Source organism: Nannobrachium achirus (genome assembly GCF_963921795.1).
Source record: "Nannobrachium achirus genome assembly, chromosome: 8".
NCBI lineage: Eukaryota > Metazoa > Chordata > Actinopteri > Myctophiformes > Myctophidae > Nannobrachium > Nannobrachium achirus.
The window spans coordinates 63,719,263-63,736,838 of NC_137817.1; the positions used below are offsets into that span (position 1 = coordinate 63,719,263).

At 45.5% G+C, this 17,576-nt stretch overlaps 1 protein-coding gene across 1 annotated transcript in view; it reads left to right on the forward strand.

Annotated features, from left to right (window-relative positions):
- sik2b (salt-inducible kinase 2b) overlaps positions 1 to 17,576 on the forward strand; it is a gene marked incomplete at its 5' end in the record, with an annotated part of 160,847 nt that overhangs the window by 127,360 nt on the left and 15,911 nt on the right. Inside the window, 3 exons of the mRNA XM_080732055.1 lie at positions 1,855 to 2,001; positions 8,649 to 8,895; positions 10,384 to 10,701. Coding sequence (XP_080588181.1) covers positions 1,855 to 2,001; positions 8,649 to 8,895; positions 10,384 to 10,701 — 712 coding nt within the window. The remainder of the gene's footprint in view (positions 1 to 1,854; positions 2,002 to 8,648; positions 8,896 to 10,383; positions 10,702 to 17,576) is intronic.

Below are 17,576 nucleotides of genomic sequence, written 5' to 3' on the forward strand. Positions count from 1 at the left end.
TCGTGAATAAATAAAAGCAGGGAGGGGGAGCCGGGCTCCCCCGACTGGCAAATAGGGGGAGCCATTGCTCCACTTGGCTCTATTGAATAGGCGCCAGTGACGCACCTAATCAGTAAAAAAAAAAGCTATCTAGCTATCTAGTGCTCGTCCGGGTGGGGGTCTCCAGTTAAAATATGATTACTTTGGGGGTCGCGGGCTGAAAAGGTTGAGAACCACTGCACAATAGGGAATGAACGACTTGTGATTTTTGCAAGTCGACTCGACTCATCACATCACACACGACCCCCACAATTATTTTGGACGGTCCCCAGATGATTAACTTACTGTGAAACATTGTTTTCTCACTCAACTGTAACAAACCAACATAAAGTTTAAGTGTATAGAGGGTATCTTCACATTTCTAAAGTGCCAATTTAAGGACTTTTTGATACCTCTAAAATGTCAAATTAAATATAGAGGCAGAAATTGTGAAAATAGCCGATCTACATGCTCACAACGCCTCGCGTTGCGAGGCGTTGTGAGCATGTAGATCGGCTATTTTCACAATAGAACGTTTTTTCTTTCTCTGTTCAGAGTCGACTTGTGTAATGAAGTCGACTGAGTCGACTTCTCGACTTTTTCGTTAATGCCCTATTGCACAACATGGCCCACCGGCAGAGTGGGATAAAGTAAATTAAGTTAAAAACAAATTGGGAGTACTTCCAACCCACCTCTTTCCTGAGGGCGGGTTTGAGGGAGCGCTACATGTTTTTGATGATCAAAGCTCCGTCATTCACACCTGCACTCTCCAGCAAACTGGAGCAGAGACGGGCCTTGCATAAATCTCAACACCGCCCTCTCTTCTTTCTCTTCTGCCTCGCCCTTGATCGTAACGCAGATCTCTGACATCTGATTACTCATTCATTATCTGACCCTTTTCTTCTGCTTGCTCTCTCTCTGAGTCTTCATCTCTCTCTCTGAGTCTTCATCTCTCTCTCTCTCTCTCTCTCTCTCTCTCTCTTTCTAGTGTCACATAATCATCAAATATCTTTTCTTGTTTTGTTTTTTTTGCCACAGGCCAACAATCTATTGGTAAAAAAAAATTACAAATATGTTTATGATTATTATAAGTGTTAGACAGGTGCCCGTTGGGCCTATACTCGGGAACGATGCAATGAGGGAATGCATGCCCCGCCATGTTGTGCAATACCCGTTTTACTCCTTGTCATAGATCTGTGTCCCTTTTGTGCCCAGTATTGCCTATGCTTCAGAATAGTAGAATTCAAAATTCAATGAATCACAGGTACCTTTCTAAAAGTGATTTTACGAACATGTTCATGGTGATTCTGAAGTATTGCCCATCATTCTGATTAGGGATGGGATGATGTGGAAATTTCATGTCACGATTATTGAGTGAAAAAAAGACTGTATGAAGTACGTTATTAACAGGTCTGTTTTACCAATTATGGAGGGTTTAAATGGTACCGGATATGCAGCTTGGCAAATAAAAGATCCCAGTTCATCATGACGGAGGATAATTTCACGATAAATTTAAACCTCTGCGATACGATTATTGTATTGTTTTTTTTTTAAACGATCGTCCCATCCCTAATTCTGTGTTTCAGATATTTGTATTGTTAAGCACACATAAAGCCCCCCTCCCCCTCCCTCCCTCCCTCCCATGAAGTGCTGCCCCCCCCCCCCCCCCCCCCCCCCCCCCCCCCCCCCAGTTACACACCATGCAGGTCATCCACAGGATTTAGCTTACTACTTCAACCATTCAGAAAGGAGATTAGATCTTTTCCAAATCTTGCAATGTATCTTTGGTCCCATGCCTAATAGTGATGTTTGTGTATCTCCTCCTCCTCCATCCAGGCCACCAGTGGATCAGGAGGCCAGGTGGGGCTGCTGCCCCAGGGCATGCGTCTCCTGCGTTCCCCTGCCCTGCCCCAGGCCTCCTCTGATGCCTTCACCTTCTCACAGGACCACAGCTTCATGGTGGAGGACGTTCAGACGCCCAAAGTACGTTCTCTCTGTGTGTGTGTGTGTGTGTGTGTGTGTGTGTGTGTGTGTGTGTGTGTGTGTGTGTGTGTGTGTGTGTGTGTGTGTGTGTGTGTGTGTGTGTGTGTGTGTGTGTGTGTGTGTGTGTGTGTGTGTGTGTGTGTGTGTGTGTGTGTGTGTGTGTGTGTGTGTACTGATTTCAGTCTTTTGGATTCCACAGAAGCCAGTGTATCTTCTAGCGTCACTGTCAGGCAGAAACCTCAAAGTTTCAAATGTGTATGATTTTTCGTAAATTAAGGCCCTACATCGTACAAAAGTGTCGCACAAAAGTAGTGAAAATAGCAGATCTACAAGCGCACAACGCCTCAGATCTACGAGCACACAACATCGATTTTATTATTTCCTCATCTACAAGCCTTGTAGATGAGGTTTAAGGTTAGAGCATTTAAAGCGGTCAATCTAGCAACGAGTGAAGCATAAAACCCTAAAGGTCTCTGATGTTTCATAAAAGAAGAAAGGAACAGTATGAATGAATAAAACTCTCACATTTTACATATTGCGTTGTTCAGGAAACGGCACTAATAGTGTGGTGGGGGTTGGAGGCTCCTTTCACACTGTTTCATAAATCGCACATTATAGGACACCATTTTTCAGCCATTATTTTGCTTTGTAGCTCATTCGGTAGATGCCTTTCTTTTGGACCACAGGGTCATGGGTTCGATCCCGAGCACCGCCATCTCAGCGTACGAGTAGCACGGCTCGGGTGCGGCAAGTCGTGTTGTACTGTATGTACTGGGAGTGATAGTACAGTAGGTGTGGCGCTCCACCTCAGCATTCCATCTCCCAGGGGTCTAGCGCATCGTAACGGGGACAAGCCTCTCCGACATACTTACTTACTGCTTTAACCCATTCATTATTTTATGCTTTAACTATTGAAAAATAGCAGATATACAAGCTCACAGTGCGGCACCGAGTGCCGCGCTGCGAGCTTGTAGATCTGCTATTTTTGAAAATAATGTTTTACCCGATTCTATAAGTGTCTTTTGAATCCTTCTAAGGATTCTAAAACCTATGTTTCTATGTCAGCAATCTGGCCAGCCATGGTCAAAGAAAAGGTCCTTTTCACTTAAATGGAGCTCAGTTAGTCTGTTCTTGAGAGACTACTATGTCAGTGGTTCTCAAACCTTTTCATGTGAAGGACCCCCAAAATGATATTTATTTGGCCACGGACCCCCATCTCAAAATATTTAGTTCCAGGGACCCCCCAGGCCAGAAACAAAATTTGAGTTACAAACGTTCGCTTTGAAAATACATATATTCAAAGATTTGCACACATTTTCACGACTTTTTCAAAAATAGCAGATCTACAAGCTCACAGCGCGGCACCGAGTGCCGCGCTGTGAGCTTGTATATCTGCTATTTTATCACTGGTTAAAGCATTTAATAATTCTAGGCCTCCGTGTGTGTTGATCCTGACAGGAGAGCATGTGGAGTAGGGATGGGTGTTTGTTCGTTTATAAATGTGGAACACTTGGAATGCTGGCTGTTGTCCGCTGTTAACCGCAGCGTGACATCACGTTTATACACATAGCATGAAGCACATCACAGGAATAACCTACAGCAGGGGTCTTCAACGTTTTCAGGCCAAGGACCCCTTAGTTGAGAGAGAGATGAAGCAGGGACCCCCCCACAACCTGTTTATAGATTCCATATAGTTTCATCTTTTGACAGCACAATCATCAGTGTATGTTGGATTCATGTCAATCTGTGTTTTCAGATATTTAACATAACTCTGTGCTTTTCAGCTTTGTTGGTGGGACCTTAAGATAATAAACGTTATAAACGTCCTAAATAGAGATGGAAGCGAGCAAAATGAGCTTGTAGATCTGCGACTTTTGCTGTTCTTGAATTTTAATCCTGAAAAGTAACAGTTTCCACCTGATAGAGACGATATGATTTAGACAAAGGGTTGACAGTGGAACAGCTTTGCAGACAAAGCTGTCATAGTTATGTTGTTGCCGCCATCTTTAAAGTTTTCCCATTTCTACAACACTGACAGAGTGCTCTGTCTCTCCGTGGTTAAATTCTCATGTTTACACCAACCACCAACCTCTTCGCAGATGAGAAAAGCCTGGCTACGCGAGGCTACTGCCAACCTGGGGAGAACATGCAAACTCCACCCAGAAAGGCCCTTTCGCTCAGCCACTAGACTCTAATAGGACTGCTACTATCCATTCTGAGCAATTATTCTATTGATTACGGTTTCAATTAATCAAACTAGGACCTTGCTTGGGGGTGTGCAGAGTATATGAGGGATTGAATGTAGGAGTCTCAGAAGTAATGTTGGAGAACCCAAACATATCAGTGATGGCAGTCATCTCCACATTTGGGCATTGTTTACACAGGTGGCGGTATCAGTGACGTCAGAAATGTGCTCGCTGTTTCACCCATTTATGCCCATATATGGTGTTCCGTGTACTATGCCCATATATGGTGTTCCGTGTCCAGGCCAGTATGTGACGACAGTACTATGACATCAGAGTACTGTAGACAGAGGGCGGACAGACAGACATTCCGTAAATTAATTGCGACCATTGGTCGCAGTTTAGTATACGAACGGTCACAGCTTGACCGTATCTCTGTCTACAACGCCTGACACTGTGGTTCCCCTGACACATCACTATGACATCACATGTGACATCACTGTTATGTCAGATCCTCAGAGCAGGGATCTCCATATATGGGCATAAAAGGCTGACACATCACTGTGACATCACACGATCACAGGTGTCTTCACAGTGATGTCAGATACTCAGAACAGGGATCTCCATATATGGGCATAAAAGAGATCTCCATATATGGGCTTAAAAGGCAATGTATGTATGATGTCAGACGACAGAATCCATATATGGCCAAGACAGATGTGCCGACCTCGCTTTTCGCCCTTAGGCATCTTACTGGTAGTTTCATAATCAAGAATCTTTTCATTCATTCATTCATTATATCAAAATGAATGGAATAAGCAATTAAGCTCTATTTTCTACGTCATTGTGTGCTTGTACTGTTGTTGCTCCCCAAAGCCCTCGGTCAGCATCCCCTGGTGAGGATGTGATCTCAGTTATACAAACTCTCTGGCTCTCTTCAGAACCTCTGTCAATGATTTCTTTATTAGGTCATAAACTTCCACGCTTACCAGAAACAAGCACCTGGCAGGGATGACTTTATGATGAGCGCGCGTGCACGCGCGTGCGTGTGTCTGTGTGTGTGTCTGTGTGTGTGTCTGTGTGCACGCGCGTGCGTGTGTCTGTGTGTGTGTCTGTGTGCACGCTCGCGCGCGTCTGTGTGCGCTTAGAGTTATACCTGATTTGTCCTTGGCTACGCGCCAGTCAGTGTTCGTCGGCATCTGCTCTAGGGCTAACGTTAAATAAATGCCATTCATGAAATCGGCATCCTTAGATGATGTTGTCCTCACAGCTATGGTAGAACTGCGTGTGTGCGTGTGTGTGTGCGTGTGTGTGCGTGTGTGTGTGTGTGTGTGTGTGTGTGTGTGTGTGTGTGTGTGTGTGTGTGTGTGTGTGTGTGTGTGTGTGTGTGTGTGTGTGTGTGTGTGTGTGTGTGTGTGTGTGTGTGTGTGTGTGTGTGTGTGTGTGTGTTCAGAATAGACACCTATAGACGTTAGGTTTAAGGATTATAGCCTGATTTAAACTCACTTGCGCGCTGGTGTCATGCACTGGAAAAATAGCCGACCTACAAGCTCACAACGCGGCACGCTGTGGCGGGTTGTGAACTTGTAGATCTGCTGTTTTCATTTTTTCTTTTTTTTTCTTTTTTTTTGCTTAAGGCAAAAACAAATTGGCCTAGTCTTAAAACATTGATGTCTTCACAAGTATAGTAATACTAACCTGTGTGTGTGTGTGCGTGTGCGTGTGTGTGTGTGTGTGTGTGTGAACTTGCCACGGAGCAGCTGCCTTGTTCTCTTATGTAAGCACTCACATCATAGGACAGCTGGTTATGCTCTCACTCACTCACACACACACACACACACACACACACACACACACACACACACACACACACACGGTTAATGTAGTGGTCTCTCTGTTTCATCAGTGTGTGTCTTTGCCAACCAGTGACCTTTTTTCTTCATGCCTATTGGTCGGCTGACTGTTCTGTCCCTCTCTCTCTCTCTCTCCCTCCTCCTCTCCCGCGTGGCTACACATTACATACTGTACATTCATACACGCACGCACGCGTGCGCGCACACACACACACACACACACACACACACACACACACACACACACACACACACGCACACGCACACATTGTCAATCAAAACATTCTATTGTTCCGTTTTTACCTGCAATTCGTTCAGATAATTAATATTTTATCTAACTATTAATTTAGCGTCTGTCTGTCCGCCGTCTGACGTCTGTCTGCATGCTGACATCACTGATTATTATCAGTGATGTCAGCATGCTCATCTCCAAATTTGGGCATTGTTTCTTTGACCCTACATACTGTATACATTAGATATTTGAAAATAGCTGTTCTACAAGATCACTACAAGATGCCGCAATGCGACACACTGTGAGTGTGAGCTTGTATATTGGCTACAGTATTTAGTTATTTTTAATCTTGAAAAGATGTTGAATAGTTTTGAAACAGTTTAACAACACAAACCATGTTTGAGGGGGTCCCTGGCATAACATATTTTCATATGGAGGTCATACATATCGGCCTAGTGGGAATGTGCGTGAGATCTCTCTCTATAGCGCGCAATGAGGGCCTCTCCAACTCTTTTTCCCGGGCTGAATCAGGGGCCCAGCACGTCCCTGGCTACAGATTCACATGGGTTTACGCATACTGTACTGTACGGCCTGAGTGGATGGAATGTGAATGCAGCCGGCTTATGTAAGCAGTCCACTGATGATGATGATGATGATGATGATGAGGTGACATAATGCAGACATGAGTGATCACACATGGAGCTGCATGACTTCCTGGTCCACGGCCAACACCTTTCCTGTTCTTTTCTTCCTTTTGCTTTCTTTTCCTTCTCTCATTCCTTCTCTCAGTTCCCCCTCTTCACACCCTGGTTTTCCCCTCATCTCTCCCTCTTTCTCTCTCTTCCTTCACTCTCTTACTATTTCCTTCTCACTCTCACTCTCTCTGTCTCTCATACTCTCCCTCTCTCTTTCTAACCCCCTACTCTCTCTCTCTCTCTCCCTCCCCCTCTCTCCGTCTCTCTCTCCGTCTCTCTCTCTGTCTCTCTGTCTCTCGTGTGTGTGTGTGTGTGTGTGTGTGTGTGTGTGTGTGTGTGTGTGTGTGTGTGTCTGTGTCTGTGTCTGTGTGTGTGTGTGTGTGTGTGTGTGTGTGTGTGTGTGTGCGCGCGCGCGTGCGTGCGCGTGTGTGCGCAGTGCGCACGCACATGTCGGCTGTTGAGCAATCGCATTCCTTTACTCAGCGTGCCTCCGGGAATAAAAACTGAGTTTTGGGGGGAAATGAGCGAAGTCCTTCTCACCACACCAACACCATCCGTTACCACGGCAATAACTGATCTACACATCATCACTGCTTCTCAACGTGTGGCCCGGGGACCACCAGCAGGTCCTAATGGACCCCTACAGGTCACTCACAACAAGCCTGTAACTCTAAGAGTTCCATTAACACCATGGAAATCTTTTCAGACTCCACCTAAACCCATAGCACTACTGTAACACTCCCCCTTCCCTCAATGACCATACATGAACGTTTTCCTATGCATTCCTATGCATTTGTTGTATTGTTGTTGAGGTACTGACATATTATCTCGCTTATTATATTGATATACCGGTATTACCTGCTTATTGTAAGTCCGCTTTGGATTCAAAGCGTCTGCTAAATGCCTAAATTGTAAATTGTAATTGTTGCGACCGTAGGGTGCTACTTACTGTAGAAACCTCCACCGGCTGTCTGTGAGTGAGTGAGTCAGTGAGTCAGTCAGTGAGTCCGTCACACGTCACACATCACACTTTTTCCCTGCTTATATCTCCGCACCCGTTGACCCGATCCATGCCAGATTTTACACACACACTCCTTGCCTGCCAAACTACAACCTCCAAGGACCCCCGGAGCCCCAGGGACCCCCAGGTCCCTGGGGGACCCCCAGATGTAAAAAATGACCAAATGTGCAAAAATGACCAAATGACCACCCCAACGGGGCTGCTCACGGGGAATTCCCGGGGACCACCGACTCCTGGTGCTCCAGAACGGATGCAAAAGTGGTGGCGCCCCCAGTGGAGGACCCCCTGCCACTGCAGCGCCCATAAAATGCCGTAACTCGGGCTAAGAGCGTCCGGGAGAGCCGGGGCCGGTACCTATTCGTCCGCAAAGGCAACGCGGAGACCCCACCCCTCATTTCTCACATGGCCCTATTGTAGCGCCACCTTCAGGCCGATTTTTAAAACACATTTTTGGACACTGCTCCTACAGTTTTTGTCCTAAAATCACGAATATCACTACACAGCATGTCTACACTCATGTCATCAACATGGATCAGGAAGATTTTGGAAAAACACATTTTTGCCCTATTTGTGGAGATAAGCCACCTACGGTCGCTTATCTCCCGATTAGGGAGTCTTACTGGTTCTAGTTCTAAATGGGTTTTGTCTCTGTGTCTCCCCCAGGTGAACGGCTGCCTGCTGGACCCCCTGCCCCCCCTCTCCTCCTCCGTCCTCCGCAAGTCCTCCACCTCCTCGCCGAGCAACATGATGGAGACCTCCATCGACGAGGGCATCGAGACGGAGGAGCCAATCGCCGACACCGAGGACGACCCCGCCCACCTGCTGTCGGCCTATCAGACGGCGGCGCGCTTCGGCCAGCGGCGGCACACCCTCTCCGAGGTCACCAACCAGCCGGGACCGTCCAGCCAAGGTAACACTACACCCCAGTGGTTCTCAACCTCTTCAGGCCGCGACCCCCAAAAGAATCATATTTTTTTAACACATCGGTGCCCAGGATTATTCAAGATTTATTCGGCAGTTGACATTGGAAAACCGCCATTTTACCTCTTTCCGCAGCTCCATGGAAAAAGTAATCAGAGTAGATGTAAACCGAGTATGTCTGGGATTTTTTTTCACGATAGTATTTTCTTTCACTCAGGACAGCCGGTAGAGAAGGCCGCGTTTTAAAAGTTAGATTAGGAGATAAATGCACTTTAGTGCAGCAGCGTAACACTGCTCTCAACGAGGGAACAGGCTTTCCTGGTCACGTGATACCCCCGTTGCATTTTTGGAATTGGAATTTTTCTCTTCACAGGCGGGTGCCTCGTACAGTAAACTTCAGCTCACTGTAGATTACTGTACCACGGGTCTAGGGCACGCGGAGACATCAAAGAGACTCCCCCACCCTGACGAGCACTAAGAGTTGAGGCATTACATTTTGTATAACACGGTTCTATTGGGAAAATAGCCGATCTACTTGCTCGTGTTGTGAGCATGTAGATAGGCTATTTTCACAATTTCTGCCTCTAATATTTGACAATTTGACCAATGTTTAATTTGTCATTTTAGAGGTATTAAAAAGTCCTTAAATTGTCACTTTAAAATGTCTATACACTTAGACTTTATGTCGGTTTGTTTACTGTTGAGAGAGAAAACATTTGGCACATTAAGTTAATCATTTGGGGACCCCCCTGGGGGCTCCCCAAGTGCTTTAACTATGTTTTAACTATTTTTCAATAGTTAAAGCATAAAATAATACCAGGTCTTAACCCATTCAGGCCTAGGATTATTGAATGCTTTAACCAGTGAAAAATAGCAGATCTACGAGCTCGCAGCGCGGCACCGAGTGCCGCGCTGCGAGCTTGTAGATCTGCTATTTTTGAAAAGGTCGTGAAAATGTGTGCAAATCTTTGAATATATGTATTTTCAAAGCGAACGTTTGTAACTCAGATTTTGCTTCTGGGTGGTCCCTGGAACTAGATATTTTGAAATGGGGGTCCGTGGCCAGATAAATATCATTTTGGGGGTCCTTCACATGAAAATGTTTGAGCACCACTGACATAGTAGTTTCTCAAGAACAGACTAACTGAGCTCCAGTTAAGTGAAAAGGACCTTTTCTTTGACGATGGCTGGCCAGATTGCAGACAGAGAAACATAGGTTTTTTTCCAAAAAAACCTTAGAAGGATTCAAAAGACACTTATAGAATCGGGTAAAAATTTGAATTTTCACGATTTTTCAAAAATAGCAGATCTACAAGCTCGCAGCGCGGCACTCGGTGCCGCGCTGTGAGCTTGTATATCTGCTATTTTTCAATATTTAAAGCATAACATATTGCGTCATAATGTGTTCAGGCCTAAATGGGTTAATGGGTTTGTGTTTTCATTCAGTTTGAATACTAACATTTCAACACTCTTGCAGGCAAGCTGTTCAGTGTGGGCCACAAGGCGTCTCTGGGCAGCGCCGACAGTGACATGGGCTACGACATGGGCTCGGTGCACGGTGACCTGGGCCTGCTGGAGGGCGGGGACCCCTCGTCTCTGCACGGCGACGTGGTGCTGCACGCCGCCAGCAGCGGCTCCTCTGGCCCGCGCATGTCGCCCTCCGGCCCCTTCATGAGCGCCCGGCCCGCCAACCCCGCCATGGCGGCCCTGAGCTGCCAGCGCCGCGAGGCCCACAACCGCTCGCCCATCAGCTTCAGGGAGGGACGCCGCGCCTCCGACACCTCGCTGACACAAGGTCGGTACCATCAGAGAGTCTTTGAATATGTATTTTTCAAAGCAAACTTTTGTAACTCAAATCTCTGCTTCTAAGGACGGTCACTAGAACAATATATTTTGAGATTGGGGGGGGGGCGGTTCTGAGGGCCAAATGTAATTTTGGGGGTCCTTGACATGAAAAGGTTTGAGAACCACTGATTTAGAAGAAGGATTTAAAAGACATTCGTGTGTTGTGGAGTCGGGTCAAAATATCCACAAATCTTCACGATTTAAAAAAAATAGCAGATCTACAAGCTCACAGCGTGGCACGCGGTGCCGTGCTGTGAGCTTGTATATCTGCTATTTTTTCAGCTAATTGGTTCTCATGTAGGTTGGAATTATGGCCACTAGTAAGGGAAAGTTAACCGAGTGCTGGACCAATCTGGGAACTAAATCACCAGTAAGACTCCCTAATCGGGAGATAAGCGACCGTCAGGTCGCAGCGTGATTTTAGGGCAAAATGTGTAGGAGCAGTGTCCAAAAATGTGGTTGAAAAAAATCGGCCTGATGGTGGCGCTGAGTGTAGACATAGTGTGTACGGATTTGTGTGATTTTAGGGCAAAATCTGTAGGAGCAGTGTCCAAAAATGTGTTTTGCAAGAATCCACCACATGGTGGCGCTAGAAGAGGGCCATGTGAGAAATGAGGGGTGGGGTCTCCGCGCCGCCGAGGCGGACGAATAGGTACCGGCCCCGGCTCTCCCGGTCGCTCCTAGCCCGAGTTACGGCATTTTATGTGCGCTGCAGTGGCAGGGGGTCCTCCACTGGGGGCGCCACCACTATTGCATCCGTTCTGGAGCACCAGGAGTCGGTGGTCCCCGGGAATTCCCCGTGAGCAGCCCCGTTGGGATGGTCATTTGGTCATTTTTGCACATTTGGTCATTTTTTACATCTGGGGGTCCCCCAGGGACCTGGAGCTCCAATTTAGGCATTTAGCAGACGCTTTGAATCCAAAGCGGACTTACAATAAGCAGGTAATACCGGTATATCTAACATATAATTTTCGGAAAAAGTGTGACATGTGACGTGTGACAGACAGACTGACTGACGGACGGACGGACGCACTGACTGACGGACGGACTCACAGTTTGTGGAGGTTTTGATAGTAACTGCGACCTGACGGTCGCAATTACCAATAACTTTCTTCACAAATGTGTTCATAAAGGTGTCTACTATCACCTCTGAACCTTTTCAATCACAACTCCCTTGACAAACTTTGTGGGAACAAATCAAAGTTGGGGGTATCCCGAGGGCCTGGGATTAAAAGGGGGGGAAATGGCCAATATGAGCTTATGGGGTGTGTAATTAGGGTATTTTGGGGATGCTGAATCCATTCCAACCATTAGTTATCAGTAAAAAGTACTCCTTGGCCATAAAATAGGCCACACCTACTTCTGTGTGTCCACGAGACATATAATATTGGCAATAAAAAAAATGGTTGGAGTAGGATTTTAATTCATGAAAACTATTCAAGATCCGATCCGGTGGGTCACATCATGACCCACCGAAGCTCACATCATGACACACAGGATAACATGATACAATCTGACAAGGAACACTCAAACACAGGGTTTAAAACATAGGGACTAACAGGACACGGGTGAACTCGAATGACATGATTGGCTAGGCCTATTTCATGGCCAAGGAGTCATTTTAACTGAAAACTAATGGTTGGAATGGATTCAGCAGCCCAAAAATACCCTAATTACACACCCCATATGGAGTTGTGATTGAAAGTGTTCAGAGGTGATAGCAGACACCTTTATGAACACATTTGTGAAGAAAGCTACTGGTAAAAATAAAAAGCTATTGGATTTAGTTCCCAGATTGGTCCCGCACTCGGCTAACTTTCCCTTACTACACGGAAAGCAAGGTTTCATTCTACAATGAAGCAAGCCTCTGAAGCCCTAATTGCTCCCCATGAGCAGGTTGGTTCTTTGCACGGTTTCCTCTGCCATCGGATGTGTGAAATGTGAATGGGTGAATGTGATGCACGATCTCTGTAAAGTGCCTTGGATAAAAGCCCCTATATAAATGCACCATTTACCATTTACAAGACGACAGACTACTTCATCATGGCCTCTGTGGAAGCATGTCGTGCACAGAAAATAGGCTCTACGGTCTACAAACTGACAAAGCGCTGTGCGCTTGGTTATTAGTTATTACGTCAGTGTGTGTGTGTGTGCGTGTGTGTGTGTGTGTGTGTGTGTGTGTGTGCGTGTGTGTGAGAGAGAGCTCCTCTAACACACTGTTTCGCAAGTCACTGATTGAGACTTGGCCTAAGAAAATGAGATGTCGTGAGATGTTATTTTACTGAGTCACAAATGCAATCAGCTGAAATGTTAACTTCCACACTCATTTTGGTGGCAGTCTCGAGCCCTGCTCAAGTCATAGACAGACAGACAGACAGACAGTGGCAGCCCCCACAACTATTGTGGTGAAATTGAAATCGAAAAAAACAAAAACGTTGGCACTCAATTGGTACTTGCCCCTGACCGGTCTAGACAATTTCACTTGCCTGTTACTTTTCAATAGTTGAAGCACAAAATAATGCGTTCCCAGTCTAAATGGGTTAAACCCCCCTCCCCCTATGAAGAACATTCATGGGGGGCCCGCAGTGAATCCTTGTACCCAGGGCCCAGAATTTGGTGCGACACCCCTGCTCCTCCCCACTGAACAGCGGAGCCAGTAGTGTGTGTGTGGGGAGTGATTGGAATGAGGACTAAAGGAGGAGGGGAAAAGGGTTAAAAAATTAATTGCCTACAAAAGAGAAAGGAGGTTATTACATGGAGGAGGAAGTGATCACACACGCACGCACGCACGCACGCACGCACGCACGCACACACGCACGCACGCACACACACACACACACACACACACACACCGACTGACTTCCATGATTAAAAGATAGCTTTATATTATAATCACCCCCCACCGTTCTAACCCCTGATATTTTCTGCAGGTTGTGATCTTACAGATCTGCTATTTTCTGCAGGTTGTGATCTTACAGATTTGCCATTTTCTTTACAACAAGTGTTAGTATTTTAGATTGTCATTAGATAAAAGAAAAGACGAGTGTTAAAAATACATAGTTAGCCATTGGACACAGTACGCATGCCCCCACTGCAGGGTCTCTCAGATCATGAACACGTTGATGATTGAAATCCATAAATCACAATGACGTGTCTTATGTCTCTCTCTCACTCTCTCTCTCTCTGGTCCATTGTCTTTGAAGTAGGGATGGGACGATAAACGATATTATCGTTTATCGTTATTATCGTTTACGATATTATTGTTTATCGTGGTAAAAAAACACTCACAATAATCCTATCGTGGAGATTTAATTTATCGTGATATCGTTCTCCGTCACTGGGATCAATTCTTCTTTTATTTGCCGAGCTGCATATCCAGTACCATTTAAATCCTCTATGGTAAAACATACTTAAACATACTTATAATATACGTACTTGATACCAGACCTAGAATTTCATCATTTTAGGGGCAAGGCCACTTGGCCTTTGGTGTTGTCCATTTTTTGAGGGCACAAAGGCCAAATGCCAGGGCAGGAAGGCCATTTTGGTCCATTGAAAGAATTAATATAATTCAAGGTTTAAGGATGGTTATATTATGGTATTTATAATCTGAGCCCATTGGCCAAAAAATGGGGACTCAACAAAAGACAAGACAAGATAGAAACACTGGTGTCTACATGTTGACAAGACAGAGACAGAGACAGAGGAGAAAGTGGTACAGTCAGCTGGGGCATTAAGGCCACTGTGGCCTCAGGGCATGCCATTTTTTGGAGGCACACAAGGCCAAACTGAGGGACAACGACGGCCATGGCCTTCATGGCCTCCCTGAAATTCCTGCCCTGCTTGATACAGTCTTTTTTTTTCACTCCCTACCTTTTTGGGGCAAATGTTCCGCCCCAGGATAATAATAACGATATGAAATGTTCATATCGCCCCATCCCTACTTTGAAGTGGCGGTTGCTCTGTCCTTCCTCCCCTCTGTTCCGTAGCTCTCTCTCTCTCTCTCTCTCTCTCTCTCTCTCTCTCTCTCTGTATAAAGTTACATCCTGCAGCAGACAGGAACAGGATGTTGTAAAGCTGAAACTCTCTGAAATGTGCATCTCTGGAGCCCACAGCACCGAGAGAGAGATGGAGGGGTGTGTGTGTGTGTGTGTGTGTGTGTGTGACCCTCCCTCCCTCCCTCCCTGGCTGTGGAGGCTGGCTGGTTGGTTTTGCGTCAGACTGCTGACTGTGTCTTTAAATAGCCCCCCTCATCCTAGTGAGTCAGGTCCCACTGCACACACAGCCCAGTCCCAATTAACACCAGCACTGCTGGATGGATGCATGTTGTTGGTGTCGGGCTAGAGACATCTTATCTCCATATTCGGACTCTTTGAGCTTGTAGATCTGCTACTTTTGATGCTGTTTGAATTTCAATCCTGAAAACGAACACGTTTTGGACACAATGAGGTTCCCACCCCTCAGTGACGTTATGAAAGAAACCAGTGGTGGAAAGTAAGGCTGGGCGATATTAGGAAAACCTTCGATATTGGATAACGTTGTTGAATACCTCGATATCGATATTACTCACGATATTAGTCAAAACAATTGCATTATATCGTTTTTTGTTGTTCTGCTTTAGGTCCACTGCCTAACCCAGATAATGAACAGCATATCCACGCATGCACATTGCACACTGCACAGTACACATAGAATAAAGGAATGAATTGCCTCATTTCCATTTTCCAACAATGGTTTTGTTGAAATAACCCCACCTGGTTACAGATGGACTGCTTTTTTGCAGGTGTTACGTGCATGCATAGTGTGTCTGTTAATTCATTTGACACATACACCAATACCTCATTGTAGCCGTCTTCGTCGATACGTATACCTCACATGTTGATACCTCGATATCGATACATTTACTGGAGTTGCAGTACTTATTTCAGGCCAGATGTAGGCCACGCTTCAGAGCCTGGAAAAAAAGCCAGAAAAAATTACAATCTTAAAGAAATAGTTTTTATTTTTTTTTACATGCGAGGTTTCTACCCGACAACTAGGATGTGCTCAGAGACGCTCATCCCACATGACGTAGGTCCCAGTCACATCACACATCCAGTAGGAGGCAGCGACGAGTCATCCCTGTCACACTCGCTGTCGCGGCTGTCATGAATAATTGCTCCCGGGTGGGGGTTAATTAAATAAAAGTTGTTTGAAGTTTTGCACGGTGACGTCAAGACCTCGACTCGTCTGATCATGACACGGGGAGGCAGTGGAATTAATGCACTAATAATGACCCATGCCCTATCTGGTGTGTGTGTGTGGGAGTAATATATTACTATATTTGTGAGGGCCAAAAAGTATAGTAGAATTAGAGAATCAGACGGTGTAAGGACAATGTTCCTGCAGGTGCTCACAAGAGAAATGGTTGTTGTTTGATCGTAAAAAAGAAAGGTTGGTACAGATGGTGCCATTTCAACTCTTCAATATGTACTACTCTTTTCCCTGAAAATGTCCTGCAAAAGCATTTTTTCCCTGATTTGTCTTTCAAATTTTTATGGAGAATGGAGCGTATTTTTGCAGAAACTCGCAAATGACAGGACACCAACACATTCCTGTTGTGAAAAGCACAACAGGAATGGGTTGGTGTCTTGCCATATACTGTCCTGCATAGTTACATTTAAACTTCAAAGTTAGAGAAGGTCATAAAAATTGCATAAATTGCTGATCTACAAACGCAATGTTCTGCAAATCCCCTGAAAATCTACTGACTTGCCAATGGCATGACGCGTGAAGTTCTGAAATGGCACATCTATAGTTGGTGAGGTATTAACCGATTTAGTGCCATTCCCGAGATATCTCGCGAAATGTACTCGAGTATCTGGAGTGCCATTCCCGAGATATCTCGCGAAAAGTAATATATTACTGTAACGGCGGATACATTACCGAGAACAATGGCCGGAGGTCCGGAGACGAAATCCGTCGCTGATTTCGCATCATCACGGCTCCACGAGCACAAAATAGTCCCATCCATAACATTGAGGTGGACGGGGGATCTCATCTTTAATGTCCATTATCTCAAAGCTACACTTTAGAAGCGAAGATGGAGGCAGATGCTCGCTTATAAAGCACATGTTAAAAAGGATTGATCCGAGCCGCCATGACACCACGTAAACAATGATCGATTTCGGCGCAGGACGCTATGACGTCAGACCGGAAGTGTTTACGCTATGGACTTCTGGCCTTCAAAATAAGACAACGGGAGCAGTGTTGTAAAGTAACGAAGTACAAGTACTTCGTTACTGTACTTAAGTACACATTTTGAGAATTTGTACTTTTATTTATATTTTTTCAACCCTGAACTTTTACTTTTACTTAGTTACATTTAAAAGGAAAAAATCGTACTTTTACTCCGCTACATTAAAATTGGACACCTCGTTACTCGCTACAAATCGAAAATCTTAAAATCATAGCAGTCTGTCTCATACTGTATCAGTATCATCTCTTCTCCGAGTCGGCGCTGCGGTGCGGCACTACATGGAAACTGGTGACCCATCGTGTGCGGTGACTCCAGGGGTCGCTCTCCGAACACGGTGATCATTGTTTGTTTTTGACGCAAATACTGTCACAAATAAAAGTAAGGTCACCATCTTGTGTGTAACACGGCCCACGGGAGTAGACGGAGCCATCCAACAAGGACATGTCAAACTTGGCTTTTCTTTCAAGGGATTAGGATATCGCTCTCTTTTCGCTCTCTCACTAGCTGTTCCCCTGAGGACAGGCGTTCATGAGTCAAACTTTTCACAATTTGTTGGGACGGCAGTAAGATGTCCATAGCCTACTCCT